The 20,229-nt window shown below is 49.1% G+C and overlaps 1 protein-coding gene and 1 long non-coding RNA gene across 2 annotated transcripts in view; one reads left to right on the forward strand and one right to left on the reverse strand.

The window, feature by feature from the left end:
* Positions 1 to 20,229, reverse strand: part of DVL3 (dishevelled segment polarity protein 3) — a 52,144-nt gene that overhangs the window by 12,752 nt on the left and 19,163 nt on the right. Inside the window, 3 exon segments of the mRNA XM_078607798.1 lie at positions 1,996 to 2,134; positions 12,717 to 12,826; positions 15,414 to 15,538. Of these exon segments, the coding sequence (XP_078463924.1) occupies positions 1,996 to 2,134; positions 12,717 to 12,826; positions 15,414 to 15,538 (374 nt within the window).
* On the forward strand, positions 11,173 to 18,654 carry LOC144728395 (uncharacterized). The gene is made up of 2 exons (XR_013587514.1): positions 11,173 to 11,353; positions 15,420 to 18,654. It is a non-coding gene; the product is annotated as an uncharacterized LOC144728395 (long non-coding RNA).

The raw sequence follows: 20,229 nt of genomic DNA on the forward strand, positions 1-20,229 counted from the left end.
CGCCGCCTCCACCGCCGTCGCGACCGCTCGCCTCCAAAAATCACCACGTCACGCTTGCCGTCAGCGGCGGCGCAGAAATTATTTTTGCAGTGCCCCCCCGCCCCCCCCCCCCACTTACCTCCCGCCACCTTTTAATTCGTCAAAAAAATAATTCTCTAGCGAGAAGGCGGGAGAGCTGTACGCAGGAGAGAAATGCGGTGGGATTAAAGAAGCAGATGTAGTGAGGTGAAAAATGCCGACGAGGTGGAGATGAGAGAGATTGCTTGGCCTGTACGTTAATTGGCTTCTTGTTTATTCTGATTTGAATCCGGGCTGATGTTGAATGCACCCCTCATTTGTCGTGTATCCAGGACCCCTTGAGCTGCTATGGGCCCGAAGCCTTTGCCTGCTTTGCTTCTGACTGCCACTGCCACAGAATGCCACTGGCCTCTAACAGTGCTGTTGGACTACAATGCATTTCCCGGTGACAAAATCACCATGAAATGCATCACCCTATCTTTCAAAAAACCCATATCTTAACGAGAGGGTCTTTGCCTTCAACATCTGGCCGTGCAACAGCGTTGGCTTAAGTGAGCCCGACTCGGCTGATGAGACACTGTATGTCGAAACCAGAGTTCACTTTTTCGATTTAAAGCTTTCGTGACTGCAGGGATTCATCTTCTTGGTTCTTTCGGTAAAGTCACATAGAAGGGAAATAATAAAATAATAAAAATCAAACATAATAAAATTATTCTCACGACGTTTCGGCCACAACGCAAGCAGTCGTCCTTTACCTGAGGACGGCTGCTTGCGTTGTGGCCGAAACGTCGTGAGAATTATTTTATTATGTTTTATTTTTTATTAATTTATTATTTCCAGAGTTCACTTGTGGGAAATCAATGCCGCTGATATTATGCACTCCCAGAAGGTCGTTGGGCCTAAAAAAATGACTTTAAATCTACTTCACATTGATAGCGATGAGTATAAAAGAAAAGCGCAAGCAGGATTAAGACAGAAATTATACTACGAGCTGTGGCGGTCAGCAGATGGCGGTACAGCAAAACCCGCTGCCGAGCCATCCTCTATATTCCCACGTCTAACTCCTACACCGCCCACCTTCATCAACATTCACCGACCAGCGTGACGAAGTACGGTCAAGTAACCAACACATCTCCGCATGGCACGAGGAAACCCTCATCCAACGGTGGGTTGACAAAAGGGCAGGAAGATGGAAACACGACGAACACGAACACGAAACTCGTACCGCGTGGACACACGTACCACGGTGGCGTTTCTCGCGCTCTTCTCCACGAGGCTAAAGCATCGTTCGTACGAAAAAAAATCATGGTCGGGCGCCCCTAAATATATAGCGAACGTGACGGCATCCACGTGGTCACTCGAATGTCGCGTGCAATTACGTTTGAATGCGTCAGAGCGCAGAAATCACGACAGCACACAGGGGAGCGCCTGACCATGGCTTCAGTCTGTTTTCACAACAGCACAGCTTAGAACACATTTGCGAGAGAGCCCAGGATCCCAAGACCTTTGGCGGGAATGTACGAGACTACAGCTGCCTGTTGATTGGGTTGTGCGTGTCATTTAATGATCCAAGCCCTGACATAGAGAGCAGACTTTGACGAAGCCGTTTTAATTAATAAAAAAGTTTTTGTTTGGGTTAAATCGCATAAATATAAATGTGTTATTAAACACGACACCACCCGACACAGCCAATAAGTAGGGTTTGTCATGTAAACAAAAAGTGCCAATTAGTTACTACTTCACCACACCGGTGTGTTGGAGAGTAAACTCACAACATTTACAATTCGAGTATGACTTCCGCTGGCGATTACAACCAGCTACGTCAGGCGATTAGCCTGATAATTGTAAACTTGTTCCAGTTTTCCTACAGCTGCAGTATTAACCAGGGCGGCCGCTGGGCTCGAACCGCGAACCTCCGCAACTAAGGCGGGAAGAAGAAACGCGCCACCGCTCGGGCATGTCAGCGCCCCTCCTGACCTGCTCGTGGAGCCATCTTCGTCAGAGTCGAAGAAGCTGGTGGAGTCCAGCTCGCTGCTCATGAGTGTGGACGAGCTCTCGTACCCGCCCAGCGCGTCCCGCTCCCTCCGCTCCTTCGGCTGCCCGTTAACTCTGGGCGCTGGTGAAGGGGGGGGGGGGTGTCAACAGGGACAACAGCGAGGGCATGCCCGCACTCACGTCACTAAACGACAACTGCGAACTTTCGACATATTAACAATATCTTGAGCTCGTCAACGCGGATAAACAATCACGCGAACTCCGGTCATCCTCGCAGCAGCGGCTTTTTGCTGGCCGTCGAACAAAGACGGTCAGCGCATCGCGCGCTTTCAGATGCGCTTCTGCGGCCGTCTGGAACGCTCTTCTTTCCGATATTAGGGAGCCACTGGAACTATGCACTTTTCAATCCTCTAGATTGACAAACTCACTTCTTTAGGACCGCTTTTTGTGTTTAGTTTGTTTTCCTTCCCCCGTACCTCCGATTGGCAAGGTTGGCTACGTACGGTGGAAAAGAAGTTAAACATATGTCCATAAATCTGGACTTAAAGCTTTCGTGACTGCAGGAATTCATACAACAGCAGCGGCAACATCATCACATTTACTGCACTGCGAGTAGCGCCTTCTGCGGCGAATGGCTCCGAGCGCTCACAGCAGGGTTGGGGAACCTAGCCACCCCGCCCCCCCCCCGATTCCCCCGTCGGTGGGATACGGGCCCACACAACTGCACGTCGCATAGAGGCCCGCAACTTTGATAAGAGCCGCAAACGATATTAAGTTTATCCGTCACTGCAAGCATCTTAGAAATCGGATAATGGAGTCAAGTATTTTTGACCTGACCGCACGGCCGAGCCGCTTTGTCGCTGCGAGGAACATCCTGCAGTGTTGCTTGTTGTTCTTGTGTGGACGCCCGTCAAAGGTGTTTTAAAGCCGTGTTCCTCCCTCTGGAAGGGAAAGGTTCCTCAAGACCTGGCTTAGTGTGACTATTAAAAATGGTGGAGGCGGGGTGGGGGAACCCCTCCTTTCTGATCAGCAGAAACCTGATGGATGAGTGCAGCTTGGGGTGCAATAACTTTGGGCGGAAAACATAATGGGAAGAACAGTGCGGATAAACAGGCGGATTATAGTGCAGAAAGGCAAATAAATCCCTGTATGGCACCTGAACGAACTGTTGAGAAAGTGCACGTGGGAGAGGCAATTAATGTCACCATGGTGCACGAGGATTTGGTGGTGCACAAGCACGCATAACAACAACAGCAATAATTTAAGGTTAATTCTCGACCCCGAGACTGGTTCTGATATCACTCTCGCCACCGACGTGATGGCCATTCCCAGGGATTAAACTCAAGTCGCGAGGTTCTTAGTGCAGCGCACTTCCCCGAAGATCCCCCGTATAGCTTCTACAGACTGTTGGGGCAAGTGCTGATAGCGAGCTGCTATGAAGGCCGGAACTGACACACGAGGGGGTGGGTGGCCAGCATCACAACCGGCCGCCTTAATCTCCCCATTGGTCTCCCCAGTGGAATCTTTAAACACCACACCAGGTACTCATTTGAGGCTAAGTCAACCTCAGCGAGACCAAAGGACCAGTTCAGATAATCGTCACTGGTGTTGGCTGCGAGCGGGATTCGAACTCGGGTCGCCGGGTTTGTAGCGCAGCGCGCTAACCGCTACACCACCACTCCACTACGCATACAAACTTAGCCGTGCCCGTAATGGTCGAGACAAAAGAAAAAAACACAACAAGACCAAATCGGCTAAAGTGCAATTAATCCTTCAGTGTCCGAGCGTGGGTCACAAGACGGAGCAAAGCTCTTCACCCGCCAGACAAATCGCCCCAAAGCCCGGGGGGCGTCTAAGCCACCAAAGTCGCCTCTATAAGTCACGCAGCGGCCTCAACCCGCTCCTGCCCGTGGCCACACTCCGACCGGGCGGCGCTCCATACCTCAAGTGGCTATCCCTCTTTCCACCGACAGCGTAAACAGCCCAGAGACAATGGCGAAAACGAGACGAGCGGCCGACTTCTGAATAAATGCAGAGACCGTGGCGGCCCGACGTCTGGCGTGCAGAACCATCCGCGGGTTAAGGGAGAGGCTTGCGCTCGCAGTGCGCGCGCTGACATCGGCGTGCGTAAAAGTCAAACACTTCTGCTGCTTCGCGCGTATCGAATGTCGCCACTGTACCTTGATTAAAAACCAAGGTGAGAGACCACTGACACCCAAGTCTCTTTTTCAACCAAATGCTTTTCATATCGCCGCAGATTCCGCAGGTTCTTGTGCCTCTACAGTAATGCCTACATATGCACCGCAAGAACAAATGCAACCAAAGCAAACAAGGGAGTACAACCACACACACACACGCATGGATTCTGTAATGCTTTGCAACAAGTGTTTGCCCTTGCATGTAATTTTTCCAAATGAATGCGCTCTATTCGAGTTAAGTCGCCGAGCTAATTATTCACGCTCTACTTCATCCTTGCGATACGCAACTGCAAAACGTAACATTGAATGGAACCTGTAACCTTTCGTTTGGAAGCCAGGCGCTCTTACCACTGCACCAACCCAGCCTGTACTGCTAAACAACAACAACAAAGGGGGCAGGGTGGCACGGTGGTAACACTTGTTACCCGTGGCGAGAAGGCCCTGGGTTCAACTCCTGACACAGGCGCCTTTCTGTACGAAGTTTGTACGCTCTCCCCCTGTTCTGCATGGGTTTCTTCAAGGTTCTCCAGTTTCCTTGAATAGTTAAAATAAACCACACAATATTACTGGTATTGGCCAAACAATCCAAATGTTGGAAATGTATCTCAATATGATTGCACCTAGCAACATCGCCCACTACTGCGAAAGCTTGGCAGGAACGCTCCTGAAATAGTCTCGAGACCCAGCGATGCCTTCCTGGGTAAACAAGCGTAATTATGACAATAATAACAAACAATGGAATCAACTGCTGCTACATTTAACATTAACACTCGGCAACCAAGACATTGCAATTTTCATCGACGTTAATCCTCGGAAGCCAAAACATTCCGGTGAACACATCAACCGACCTGGTGCCGTCACATCCAGGTCCAATTTCACTCGCAGCCTCGGTAGCATTTTAATTTATTTGCCTTTTTTGTCAACTTGCACAGAGGGGCGGGGGGGGGGGGTTTCCATTTCACAGGAGAGGCCATAAATTGCAGACGGGTCGCCAACCCGCGCCATGACCCTGCGACCCCGTGACCCTTAAGGAGGCGAACGTCTCTATCGGAGGTCAGAGGCTCGGGGCCCCGCTGGGCTTGGCAGGTGCTCTCTTCGCGGGTGACGGAGCACGTCTCTCGGTTTGGGTTTTTATTTTTGAACAACGCGAGAATTGTTTTTTCTTGCCGTCCGTCCGAAAGCGCACTTTTCGCTTGACTTTGGCGTGCCAAAGAATGTGCGACTTTGCAGAGAGACTCGCTCTCTTTGCGACTTTGGAAAACAAAAAACACTCAATGGACGCGCACGCCTCCTGGCGCAGCCAGCACCAGGCCAGGGTGGGCTTTGTCTTCCCAGCGATCGTGTTTACACATCACGGCAGGCACTCAGATGCTGAGTCAGCCTAGGAGACGTCTAGGACAGCCACGCAAACCCACTTGTCATGCTATTTATTGGCAGACATTAAACCCTGGTCAACGAGATTATAGTGCAATGAGCGAACCACTGCTTTAATACACACGCACACACGAACCAACCCGGTATTTGGAGATTACAATTACTGCCCTTTGACAGCCCAATACTGAATTTTCGATTTAAAGCTTTCGTGACTGCAGGGATTCATCTTCTTGGTTCTTTCGGCAAAGTCACGTAGAAGGGAAATAATAAAATAATAAAAATAAAACATAATTAAATACAATTCTCACGACGGATAAAGGCGTTCCCATAGGGGTGAAGTTTTACCATCCTTCACCACGCCGTTCAGCATGGGTTGGTGAAAGTGGAGCCAAGGACCAGTTCAGGTATCACTCGCCAATTTATTTGGCGGGTCGTGTAAAACTTTGACTTCCAATAAGGGGTCGCCAAGCCGGGAGGTGTGGACCAAAACTACGACGACTTAAGGCCTTTGGTGTCCCCTCACTTTCGGAGTGTTACAGGCAAGGCAGATGGAAGCCCGAGCATTAAATATTAACCCACAAGCGGAGACATGCACGCACGCCCGCTCGCTCACATGTCCAAAAACACGGGCGCGTGAGAGCGCGTGAATTATTCACAGCGCGCCAAGAGGCCCGAGGGGCATGTGGTGAAAACGAGCGTATGGCGACCGAAGTGAGTCCACAACAAAAACGATGGGCTCACTTCGACGCAGCTTCCGTGCTGTTGATGTAAGTGGCAGGCATGTGGCGATCCATAACCTCCCCGTGACTCAGCGAGCCGTCGCAATTGGCGACCACTAAATCGATTCAAGAATCGATTATTTTTCAGTTCCAATTTGAACCAACACATTTGTGCAGTTTAGAAACTTGCTCCGTCACGCTCGCTACATCGGGCTACAAGTAATGTTTGTACGTAACACGCACATAAGCGAACTTATCGATCGATTCTCAAGACGAATGGATCGACGGACGTAGTTGCGAGCGTAGGAATCCATTTTAAATGTCTGGTGTAATCGTACTGAGTGCGTTCGCGTGAGGCAGCACTACGGCTGGCTTTAAACGGCAGAAGAAAAACGTGTGCACTTTTGACTAGCGGCTCTCAGAATCAGAGCCTCAGCCACTTTAAATCGGTCGCACGCCAGATCGTTACGCAAGCCACAGCCTCATTATGCAAAACGAAAAAAATCCGAAGAAGCTTAAATTGTGCGTGCTTGTAGCGTCCGAAAAAAATAAACTGGCCTGGGCAACAAGATTATCAAAGATTATAATGTCATTCACTCGCTGTTTCCAGGATTACTGCTGTGGTGACTCATTCCAGGCCAGGGAGACGCTTATCAGCAGTCAGGGTTTATACGCCAGCCAAGAACGCCACGAACGCCACGACATGCTCGGGAAACTTTAGGCCAAACATCGCCAGCAATTGCCACTTGCAACGCATTTACCATGAGAGCAACTCTGCCATTTTGCTCCAGCAATGCCGCAGAGGGACAGAGTTCTGTCTGGCCAACGAAAATAGAGTCTTTCTAGATTTGAAGCTTTCGTGACTGCAAGGATTCATATTCTTAGGTTTTTTCGGTAAAGTCACGTAGGTAAAAAAAAATTAATAAAAGTAAAATAAAAATAAACCATTATATATACGGAGTGGTATCTCTTGCAATCTCTCATTTACTTGATACAGCTATCGTGCTGTGACGGTTCCACCTGAAGACGGAAGCTTGTGTTGCCTCCGAAACGTCGTGATTTTTATTTTATTTTACTTTTATTAATTTTAATTTTTTTACCTAAGTTACTTTACCGAAAAAACCTAAGAATATGAAAATAGAGTCTGTTGAGAAGTCTGCGTTTGATGAACAATGATTGGGCTACCGAGCATAAAAACCTTGGGCGGTCGTATGACCTCTTGAGATTCTTGTGCTCACAAAGCACAAATTTATACATGTGCATGAGAATCGATTATTGATAATGTATGCAATGATATGATGTTCTATATAGGCTAATGGAGCAACACAAAACCGTACTCGCATGAAGAGAATAATATATCGATAAATGAGACAGGATTGCATGCGTACCAACGAGTCTGCCACAGCTGAACAAATTATTTGGCGAGACTGCGTTGGCAGTGATGCACAAGCAAGCACAAGTAACAAACATCTCAAGACATTCATTGACAACACCGTGACCTGAAAAGGAAACAAGTAGAATGGGTGACACTTGTAGGCACTCGCTCGTCAGACAGATTCACTAGCGAGCCATTAGCATGGAATAATCCACCACCCACAGATTTCATTCATTCTGGCGACCTGCAGTGACTATTCAACAATTGATTCCCTTTCTCTTTTTTGCCATTTCGTTGTTATTTTATAATAATACAAAAAATACTCATTTGTACACTTCTGTCTGTTCCATTAGTGCAAATGCAGCATGATGATAAGATTTGCATACAATCCGAAGAACAATTCGATGCATGCATCACGAGCGCAAAAATATTAACCTACAGCTCGATTCTTCACTACTCGCCGATAAAACAGTTATTTCACCCGCGTCAGAACGAACGCACAAGTCGAACGCACGATCCCCCCACATCGCCTATTTCTCACACCCACAACAGCAAAGGCGTAACCCATCCTTACTTTTGGCTGAAACGGTCGTGCCGTGGCGGTGTAAGCCGTGGCTCTGCGTGTAACCGGACGCGACGGAAACTCCTTGACCGCCGTAACCGTACCGGGGCTTACGCATGCGGGGGGGGGGGGGGGTTAGACCGCGGTGTTGAGCATCTCTTCCCCCAAGCTTTCGCCATTGCACTCCTGCGAGCATCTTCAGCGGTTGAAGAGGGCTTGGGAGGAGAAGAAATGGCTCGATGCGCCGGCATAAACCTACGCGCCTAAACGGGGCGCTACTACGTACGTTTGCGCGATCGGGCGGTGACGGCGGCGGCGGTCACGACGGACTCCTCTCCCGTCATCACCGCCAGCGGCTCTCGGGGTGGGCGCCGCCTCGTCGACGAGCGGCCGCCCCTGCGCCGGTGGCACAACCTCCCGAAGCACAGCAGGGTCATCGCTGAGAGGGTCCGGGCGGTGGCTCGTGGCGCCCGTGGCGGGTGCGGCTTGCGAGTCACCTGGGCGCCGCCATCGTCTCGCCGGAGCTAGCGTTCTGGCGCGCAGCGACACGTGCCCGCCAGAGATAGCGCTCGGCTGCGGTTCAAAGATGATTCCATCCGTGCGCTGCCCGTCGCGAAGTAATGGGCGAAAGGACGCAAGGACGAATGCCGCCGGTTTGCCGTCCAGGTGGCAACTTCATGCTTCCTCGTGACGCCAGACAAAGTTGTGAAAGGTTGAAATGTTGTTGTTGTCGTTAAGCGTTGCAGTTGTTGTTCTTAGAGGAAGTGTTGTTGTTGGAAGTGGCGAGTCCCTGGAAACTGGATGTCAACTTCTTAAGTCGTCCTGACCCAAACGGCCTCAAGCAGTTAAACACGGAGTCTGCTAAATCCCTTTGTTTAACCGAGGATTTAATTCAAAGTTCCGGCGAAAGGATACCAATGGACTTGGGCCCTAAAATAGCGTCGAGCACTCTCCATGAGAAGTACAGAACACTCCGTTTCAGGCGGCTAAAGCAGCTTCCTGCAGTATAAGAACCTGCTACGAGTTTAAATAAAAACCAACGAGGCTTCACGCTTTTTCTGGTTAATGATTTCCACCGCAGCTTCCCAGCTCCCACACTCGGGTGCCCCCCTCGCCTACAGTTTCACCAGCGAGCCGGATAATTTTAGACTTAGCTGTGGCGATCCCCTAGCCAGGGGCACCCGCGGCGACATGCGAGGATCCACGTTGGCACCCCGCGGAGTTCCAAGGGGGGCGAGAGGCAGCTGGGCAGCTGGGCCTTGTGATGTGGCGAGCCACCCTTCCTTCGCCTCCTCCCGACCAACGACCACCGCGCGCGTCCGACAGGTTCCCTCCGCTACAAATTTACGCGAGCCGGCAGGCGGGACGGATAATTAGCAGCGATCAGTCGGCACAGGTGCGATGATGATGGGGCGCTGTGGCAGCGAGGCCCGTATCTCATCGCTATCGTGACGGCCGGTCGCGCTTCCACCTCCAGGGGCTCGTCGCTAATCCAAGTTGGCGGTCAAGCCACAGCACGCCATCTCTGCGACTGTCCCCAGACGTGAAAAGCCTCGCTCGCTCGCTCAACTCACGTCAACAGACGAGTCTACCGCGTTCGCAGGAAATGGGCAGGAGCTGTTTTTGTCATTGCTTTTCTTGTTTTCTTGTCTTCTTCTTCTACATTCCTCCGGCTTTCACTCAGACAGAAGGGCAAAGGCAACAAAATATGTCCTCGCAACAGGGTCCCCCGGGTGCGGTAGATAAAAAAAAATGCTACGGGTCTAAAAAGGGGCTCTTGATGCCTTTAACGGGAAGAATTTTAAGACGGAAAGAGACGTCAGGAACAATGCGCCGTGCCGCCGTCGTCTTCCAATCGATATCCCAGGTGCGCACGTTGCTGTCGTTCTGGAGATGCTCACGGGACGATACTCTTCAAGCACAGTGAAGCGGTGGAGGAGGAGGAGGAGCTGGAGGAGATGGAAGCGACGCAGCAGCAGCAGCGTGTAACCCGAGTAAGGCGAAGCCCTAGCTGGGCCAATTCGGGGGCACACAGTACGGTGCGAGCGAATGAAGGAGAGAGAGAAAGCCAGCGTCGTGGCCTCTCCTCCCGCAACCCCCCCCCCACCACCTTCTCTCTCGTGCCGCGGGCACATTCCTAGCGACAATAGGAGGCTTGTGCCGTCCCCCCCACACGCACCTCAGCCACTTAGCGCCACGCTAAGCAAACCCTGGCCCGACATCACTGCCCTCACGACATCACTCCCCTCACGCTGCCGATTCAACGCAAACAACAACCAACTGAAGTGGTGCATCATGGTTCTCTTTTTTCAGGTCACCGTCCAAATAAATTTGAGCCAAAGTGACCGACTGACTGCAGCAGTGGAAGACAACTGCGGACCCATTTCATTTGAATTTAGACTCATCGGCACAAGATAATATTTTGTTACGACGGGTTGTGTAATCGTTTACAGGTTTGATTCTCATAGGGCTGTTTGTTGCTGGACGTTTTAATGTTTTGAACCTTTGGGACTATGGCTCGACAACTCTGCAATTCATAAAATCGCGAATCGTTACACGCCTACTGATCAAATTTTTCTTATTTTATTTTACCACTGAGCTATATAGCTCTTTTTCAAAAGCGAGCTGGCCACAGATGATAGCTAAAAAAAAGTGGCTAATCACGTGGAAGTTGATAGCAGCCAAATGGAGGGAAAACCCAGAGGACCAGGAGAAAAATCCACGTGACCACGGGGAGAGAAACATGCCAACTCCAAATATACAGGCATCAGGGTCGGGATCGAACCGCACGACCTCCTGTATACCAGGCGAGGTAGTTAACATGTCGCCTACTTGGCGCCGATCATGTTGGGCAATGCTCGCTCCACCGTCCCCCACCCTTCCAGCCAACCCAAACCCCGGACCCCGCCCCTACCTTCTTACACCACCCACCACCATCGATCTCCCAGTTGGCGCAACAGACCCATACACTCTCTCCCTCGGTCCACTCCGAGAAAGCGAGGGGCGGGTTAACCTCGCCTAGCACACGACCAGCGGCAGCGCTGCGGATTGCCTAACCGTTTGGATGTTATGCCGTTAAAACGTTCGATGCTCCAACTGTAAGGATTTTAAGGTGAGCGCTTGCATTTAGGAAGACAAACAGTGAGGGGGGGGGGTTGTGGGGGGGAAGGCTCGTAAATAATTGGCGAGAGGTTTTTTGACGATGATAAACTGCCGTTAAAAGAGATGCTCACCAACCCAACATCCCCCCCCCACCACCACCATCCACCCCTCCCCGGGGCAACGGTGGCCCTCAAAGTAGCGTCGGATTATTTTTCACACAAAGACTCCGGCGTTTCAGCTTCCAACAGGTTCAACGCACATTCTTTTTTTTATTTTTACCGCTCGCTCGCTCGTTCTCTCTCTCTCTCTCCCTTTCGTGGTTAGGACTTTATCCCTTTTTCCTGTTGCACCTGATGTAGCTGCACCTTTAAAAAAAAGGAAATAACCTGAAAATAAGACAAAATGCTCCTGTTGTGTAATGGCTTACACCTCCCTTACCGACTCAGCGGTTCGATGAAGATGTCACGATTCGAAGCACGATTCAAATGGTGAAGCAATTCCATGTTTTCGTCTCATTCAGAGCATCACCTTTGAATTTGTTATTTTTTCTGTCGTGTGCATACAATTTTTAATCGGACCATTTGCATAAATATATTTTTAGCATGTTATCCTATTTGCATCTGATTTGCAAAGATCACGCGTGATCAATTCTCACACGTGTACAATTATACTCGTGTACCGTGAGCGTAACGAATCGATTTTCATCACCTGAACAAACCCATCTTTAAAAGCAGAAGATGCAAAGCGAAGCTGTGTGTCCCCGGCTCTAACAAGCGCGTTTGAAGCTTTGTTAATGGCAAAGGAAGAATCGCAAAGCCAGCGCAGTGGGATGTTTGCTCGTGGGGACCACTTTGGGCTGGACTGCCACATGGGCCATGAGATGGCTGGGATTAGATGTGTCATGTTTTTGATCATTACGTAGTTCAATGTTAATGTGCCACTTGATTGAGAGAATACTGCTGTGCGGCGTTATCTTGGTGTGGTCTGGCACTGTTTTGTTGTTGTTTTTGCTGGCTTGACCAATCTTGATAAATCGGACTTACCAAGAATTAATTATTTTTTACTTATATTTAGTGACTTGCTTCTACCATTTTCTCGATTTTGCACTCCTATTGTGTGTTTTTGTATTGTTTGCTGTTGTTCTTGCAGTTTAAAAAATTATACTGATTCTAATGTAAGGTGCTTCAAGTGGCCAAGGCTTTTAAGCGCGCGATATATACAAATCCCACCCCCCCCCAGCTAAGTTGAAGTGGATACGATTATCGACTCCGTGACTTTTGTAATAGATAAAAAAAAATATTCTCGATTTTTTTTTTTAAACCATCAGTTGACAACCCTGGCGGATGATAGCGATGTAAACAGCGACGCGTTACCTCCATCGTGTCGGTCTTTCCTGCGCGCCCTCTCCCTCCTCGCCGATACCACAGACTCCGTCTCAGTTGTGTCCCGGTCCAGATTTTCCCGGCTCCCGGCCGTGTTCCCGCTGAACGGGGTCGGGAGGAGGGGAGGGGGGGCGATGATGGTGGAAGAGCGAGGGGGGAAGGAGGTAGGAGGGAAAGAGGAGCGGTCGAGGGGAGGGAATGGAATGGGTGAAAATCCTCGGGTAGCGCTTTTACAGCCTCACACACGGTGCCTCGCGTTGTTACAGTGCCCTCGAAATAGCGGGAGCGTTGAGGGGTAGGATAACCCGCTGTGTATCAGTGTTCTCAACATCATTTCCACGAAAACCTATTTAGCCAATCATACAGTTTGTAATTGTGTTATTGAGTGCTCAGAAAGTCACATTGTCACAATACACATATATCTATAAAAGTTAAGCATAATAACTTCAGTTTGTACGGAGGTGTGGTGGTTTAAGACGGTTTACTGACAAGCACACAATATAGCTGGGACTGCGTGGCGCGTGACATTTCGCCGCAGCAAAGAGACACAGCTGACAACATGTCAGCATTGCTGTGAACGCCGTTATTGTTGCATTTCAGAACTGTTAAAGGAGGTGACCAGCTTGGGGCGAGGCCATCATCCAGCAGTGGATTGATCGGGGCCCATGTTCCGACGGCCCCTGAGCTATATTGACGAGTTCAATATATTTTTTTCACCTTTATTTCCCCCCCCCCCCCGCATATAAATCGAAAGGCACCGTTTGGCAACGCCTAAGAGTGGGCAACGGCCTTTCACGGGGGGGGGGCGACCGCGTACCAACCCAACGTGCCTTTCTCTCGGCGCAAAAAATGCACGAAACGCTGCCAGAGACCGTTAACTCCCAACCACCAAGGCGGCACCCCCCGTTGTTGTGTAAGAGGAAAGCGTCGCGGACTCGCGTCTTGCACCGGGTCAGATACCCGGGGGGGGTGGGTGGCTCGGTGCATTCCATTGCATTAGCCAGCAGGGGAAGGCCCAGTGCAGCCGCTTTTCGGATATCCGACCACATACGGTACCCTCCGGGTCCTCCAGTTTTCCCCTCCACATTTAGAATCATGCAGAGTATATGGCTGGGAGAAATTTCCACGTGATAAGTCACTTCTCGTTGAGCTATCATTTGTGGCCAGGTAGCTTCTGAAAAAGAGCTATATAGCACAGTGGGCCTTACCTGTTAAATTAAAAAAAGTTTGTTTAGTTTTTAGTTTCAGGGCAAGCATCGCAGACGGCTACGGCCGCAATGATTCACTCTTTCCCTCGCCCCTCTCCCTTAGCAAAGCAATGAAATGTCCCAATTCAGATTTGAAATTCGGTTAGGGAATTCATTTTTTTTCAACTATGTTGTAAATTACTCTTGGGTTCTTTCGGTGAAGTCACGTAGAAAGAAATTAAATAATGATAGAATATAACGTTTCGATTCCAACACAAGCAACCGTCATCAGGTACAAATGAATGAGAAAACAAACACAGTGAACTTGGAAATATATCGCAACACAACACAGAGTCGGCCAACACAACAGTCAACACCCCACCTGGTTGATTACATTCTTCCAAAGATTGCTAAATTTGTGTGTCTCTCTGTTTGTCTCTGTATGAGTCTCTCTCTGCTTGTGTGTCTGTCTGTGTGTCTCCGTGTCTATGTTTTGTCTCTCTCTCAAATTTAGCAATCTTTGGAAGAACGTAATCAACCAGGTGGGGTGTTGACTGTTGTCTTGGCTGACTCTCTATGTTGTATTGCATTATATTTCCAAGTTTACTATGTTTGTTTTCTTATTCATTCGTACCTGATGATGGTTGCTTGTGTTGCAATCGAAACGTCGTATTCTATTATTATTTAATTTCTTTCTACGCGACTTTACCGAAAGAACCAAAGAGTAATTCCTGCAGTCACGCAAGCTTTGAATCTAATTTATGTTGTAAATGTAGCGACCTCTGGTGGGTCAGAAGGGACCAGGCAACCAGAGAAGAAAATAATCAAAAGTTGATTATTTTACAAAGATTTTACGGATGTATCGATGGCAAGAACGATACCCACATTAACTCACGGACCAATGTATCATTACACATCTAGTGACAAAGCATTGTATCGGTACATGTGCCATGAATTATAGAGTTTTGGATAGCCAATGACATTTTAAGTAACTGAAGAACAATAATTGGCATACTGATCACGTAACGTTTGGTGGTCAGGTAACTTCTGATCTGATTGGAAGTTGCCATTCCCAGTTGCCCCGCTGGGTGGAGCAGGAAACAATTTTGCCTGAATTAAGGCAACCTATGATTTTTTTTTACAACAGAAAATCACGCGGAAACAATTGCCAGTGACATTAGCCCAAAAATTGCCGGAGTGAATAGTGGCCTTTGCACAGTGCCTGCATCGGGGACGCAATGCTCTCATGTATCCTCTGCTATTGCCAGGTCACACCCTGTGCAACTTCGGCCACGAGTCTGAGCCATGCCTTCTACGAGTTCGCGTCACACCCTGCGCGAGTCCATGGCACGCTTGCCTTCGAGGAGTCCACGTCGCACTCGTTTCACGTGTATGCCATTCCCAAGATCCTCGCCCTGTGATCATCCACGGTAGTGCCATGCCAGTTCACGCTATGTCCCCCGCCCCTCTCCCGTCTGTCACGCGCCGTCACGGTGCTCACTGGAAGGAGGGCGGTCGCGAGTCTCCGATGCCGCCCGTTCTCTCGCCGGCGCGCGGCCTCAGCTCGCCCTGGCTGTCGGCGCAGTGCGAGCCCGAGTCCGAGTGGGAGCCCTCCGCCGTCACCAGCTCAACGGGGGCGATAGGAACAGGCGCGTTACAAAAACACAAGGAAGACGAAGCAATGCACACACGGGGCGGATTTCTCTAACCCCCTAACAATAATAACGGCAAGCGACAAGCAGGTCTGTCAACGGACAAGGCAGCCACTGATCACATCGTTCACCAACGGACAACCGCCTCAGCTGTGTACTTGAGATGAAATGCATATATGTATATTTAACTTCTTTCGCACCGTTATGCAGCCAACCGATGCTAATCTGCTTTCCCCCACACCTCCGATTAGCGCGGTTGGCTACGTACGGTGTGAAAGTTCAACATTCTTAATCAGAGGTACACGTACATAACAAGAGGGGGACGCACAAAAATACAGCAGAGTCAGTCGGCGGCCTACTTGTTGTACCGCATCCTACCAGTACTACCTCTTACAATCTTTAAACAAACATTTAGGTTTTTTTTTATTCCCGCCGCGATCCAAGAAAGTTATCGCGCACGACTGAGTCCGAAAAGTCTCCCTGTGAGCGCAAGCCAACAAACACAACTCCACACAGCTCCATCCAATCTGATATTTTTCCTTTTTCCAGAATCAAAGACACACATTCACCAGGGGGGGGCAGGCGGGTGGGTCGAGAGGGAGAGTTTCGGGTGTTGGCGTGTAGAACTGCTTTTTGTGTTTAGTTTGTTGTCCTTGCCCCGCACCTCCGTTTGGTTACGTACGTTGCGAAAGAAGTTCAACATACATACGTATACACACGTGTAACGATTCGCCGGTCCTTAAGCCCACGATATACGCGTTGGTGCATGCACTCAACTTTCCATCGTGAGCATGCATAGCCCCTTTTTGTCAATCCACTGCTGGATGATGCCTTGCCTATGCTGTTACGTGTTCATACTTTACCAAGTTAGTCAGCGCGGATTGGTGAAGACGGTGCTCACAAACATCGGAACACGGTACAGTACAATGCTGCACTGCCTTCTGCTGACAACGTAGCCACACGGCAGCCAACAACACCAGTCTCACGCATGGTGGTTGAGAGGCCTTCATCTACCAGTGCGAACACCATGGCGGCTGCCGATGACGACATTCGGACCCGCCAGTTCACGCTGTACATGCGCGAGCGTAATTTGGAGGGGAAAGCGTTCGCCAGTCACTTTCATTCAGTTCAGTTCCTCAACGTGGAGAACGATCAATTTTCATTGACTTTGCATTGAGATTGACTTCAAATAGACCGCTGGTAAATTGAAGCAATGTCGATTCCCAATCATCGGGAATTGTCATTTTCCTAATTGTTTTCTCTTCGTCTTTCTCGGCCCCCCCCCCCCCCCCACTTAATTTGAGCTGTGCAGCCGTCATCACGCCATCAGACAAAGTGTCCGTTCGGAACTCTCTCCCCCCACCCGTGCTTGAGAACGGCCCCTGGAAATAGGTACCACAGAACTACTTCTGACATCCCGCCAAGTGCCAGTTACTATTTGCACACTACAAAGCGCACGCATTTCCATATGCCTTGCTGCAGAGAAATTTGCACAGCACGGCAGTAAAACAGATCGTTTTTTAACAACACAATTAAGGCAATTAAAGTGCAAAACAAATATATGATTATTTTGTGTGTCGTTAGTGACCGGTTTGACTGTCAACGCGTGGGTGGCCAATATCCATATTCAAATCCACCGTGTCAACAGTGTTGGCTCCCTGGAGCCATCCATGGCCGCGATTGTACTCACCGATAATTTATCTTTCGTTTTGTTTTTACACTACATCGTTGAAAATTGTTTTCCTCCGTTTGTTCGATCTCATTCATACAGGTTTGTTCTCTCAATTAGCCTAAATGTAAAATTTGCATACATGGTAACAATACGCTTTTGTACGCACTATTTGATGCACGTGTAAATCATATCAATTTTAATCGAAGAATCGATGCATCATTACATGCCTACCATGCTGTAAATTCCAATCCAACACCTACAGCCATTGGGGTGCCATTCAAAATTCTACTTTTGTTATTTTCAAGGTCGCGGCCTCCCGGTTTTAATTAATTTGCCCATTAACCCCGAAGCACTGCCGAGCTTAAATAAAATCCCCTCGATATTTACAGCTTGCTGAACGGAGTTGAAAATGCATGTCAATACGTATAGGCATGGTATAAGGCACATTTAAATTGAAAAATAGGGGAATATTAGAAACATGTAAACAACAACAGATTTACGCTGACATTTTCAATTCAGAGGGTGTGATCCCAAAAAAATGCACATTGAGTTGCACCCTACGATACGTGGTGGTTCAGTGTTGCAAATTCAATGGTTGTACTGTACCAAGCCTAAAACGTCTATGCTCCCCGCCTTCACCAACCCATACTGACAAGCGTGGTGCAGTATAGTCAAACAACAACCCATATGACCTGCAAGGTATGGGGACGTTCTCATCCAGCAGCGGACTGGTAAAAGGGTTGTACATGTACAATACATAAGAGGGGGTGGGGCGGAAATTACGAGACTAAGCCACACTCCATTTGCGGCCCGACAAAAGCCACCCAGACGGCCCTAACCCAACCAAGCACTGCTTCTCTATTGCCCCTTGTACTCTCCCAGCCCAACCTCTCTCTCTCTGCCTGTTCTCCCTAAATCGCAGCTGAATCAACAATGCCGGGACACAAAAACAAAAACTCTGCCGATGCTTTGGAATTTCCAGGGCACAGCTCGGTAGCCGGTGTGGCTTGCCCATCGCAGCCCGGCCGTGGCGATGTGCGGACGTTTGCAGGCGGCAGAGGGCAAGGGAAAAAAACGGGAGAAGGGAAAATATATTTGTAACGGTCGGACGGCGTGAAGCAATTTGGCAGACTCGGTCGCATTTTTGCGTCTGCAAGCGTTGCGAGGGCGAGAGGGGCCTTCGTTAATGAGACTCCGGTCCATCGCGTCTGTAATCCGGGCTCCAGGATTTCAGGGCACCAGTGTCACGTGCTGCCTCGCCATGCGGCCCCCGCTGAGCCCCATGGGGCTCGAATTTTTTTCTGATGTGAAATGTTTTGCTTAGTTTGTAAATTTGAAAAGTATTTTTTAAAAAAAGACATTTGCTTACACTGCGACTGTGATTTTTGCAGAGAACCAAATACATTTCTAAAAGACTACTTGTATTTACTGTATATGCATTTTAAATAGTACAGTACATACAGCACACCGTACAGTACATACTGGAGGCCAAGTAGGTTTGAAATCGTTAATGTATTAAGACATTTGAATTGAAAAGGGCACATTTACACGCAACAAAAACAAGGCGATTATAAAATAACATCGATTATAAATGATCGATACGTAATTCAGCAGTGGAATGATCGTGCCTGATAACGATGATTAACAAGTATTCAGCATCAACGTACATGCTACAAGGAAATTGAGCGGGGTCAGCCAATGCACTCCCTGAAGACCTCATCAGAGGATGGTTTGCTAGTCTGTTTCATTTATAATTGGTTGAGTCGTTTTCAATCACATTCAAACCGAGAGATCACAAGTCAACCCATAAGACGAATGCATTTGCATTCGGAACTATCGACAGTGAGCGGTGCACCACTTTGTGTCGTTGAAGACCCTGGAAGATGACATCCTGGAGCTACTTCTGCAAGTCACCTCAGAGGGCCTCTTAATCCATATTCGGGGGACACCTTTTTAATGAGGGCTTTGCAAACAGGGTTTGTTGCGTGTCAGTCAAACTTTAATTTTGGATTTCCCACCACAGACCCACGCAGAGACGAGGCAATCGGTCTCGTCTAAAGACCTCGGTCTGCCCTAGACTGGTCATCCATCATTCGCGCAACTGAAAATGGATCAGTGTTGAGGTTGCCTACGCAAAACTCATAAAGCATAATGGACCAATACCCAAAGCACTGCTTATGGGACAATACAAGTCAACAGTGGTAGTGAGAATCCAAAATAGATTATGTTCAGCTCCCAGACACAAAGTATATAGCCCATAACCACATCACCTGGTAATCTGCCCTGTCTCATCAGATAACAGAAGCTAATAAGAAGGGGGTAGAATCCTGGACGGTGCTTGGATGAACGACTACCACGGATAAAACGGATGTTGTGGGCTGCTGTGCAGCTATGATGTCCGCACAGGGCAGTACAGCAAAATCCATTGTAGTACTGTATCATGCACCAACGTCTCAGCTCCTCGCATTCACCAACTCACACCGACTAGCGTGGTGAAGTATGGTCAAATAGCCCTGCTCTAGCAGTGGATTGACAATTGGGCTCTGCACGTACACAGGACACTCTGCAGGACACGCGAGCGTCGAATCCCTGATCGGGAGATTGAAACGACCGTTGAGAACGTCCATTAAAAGAATAAAGATAAACTACAAAACCCGACAGAGCTACCTCCCATATCCACCTGTCCCCCCTCACGTCGGGAAGCAACCCCCCCCCTTTCTTAAACTCACTTAGGGCCTAAACGGCAAAATTAACCTCCGCCTTAATTTAAAAATCCCGGTCAGCACAACGGGCGGCAAGAGGATGGGGTAAAAGCTCTCTCGAGGGTGGGGGAGGGGCAGGAGGGAAACCTTGCCAACAGATGGGGGGATGGGGGAGGAGGGGGGGCTCACACCCCCGAACACTCCCTCCCGAGAACACTCGTACTACGGCTGGACGGTTCCACTATTCAAGTAATCGATTACCCTCCCGATCGACGCTTCGATGACTATTCA

This window comes from Lampetra planeri, chromosome 28 (assembly GCF_965212315.1).
Source record: "Lampetra planeri chromosome 28, kcLamPlan1.2.h2, whole genome shotgun sequence".
In the NCBI taxonomy this organism is placed as follows: domain Eukaryota; kingdom Metazoa; phylum Chordata; class Hyperoartia; order Petromyzontiformes; family Petromyzontidae; genus Lampetra; species Lampetra planeri.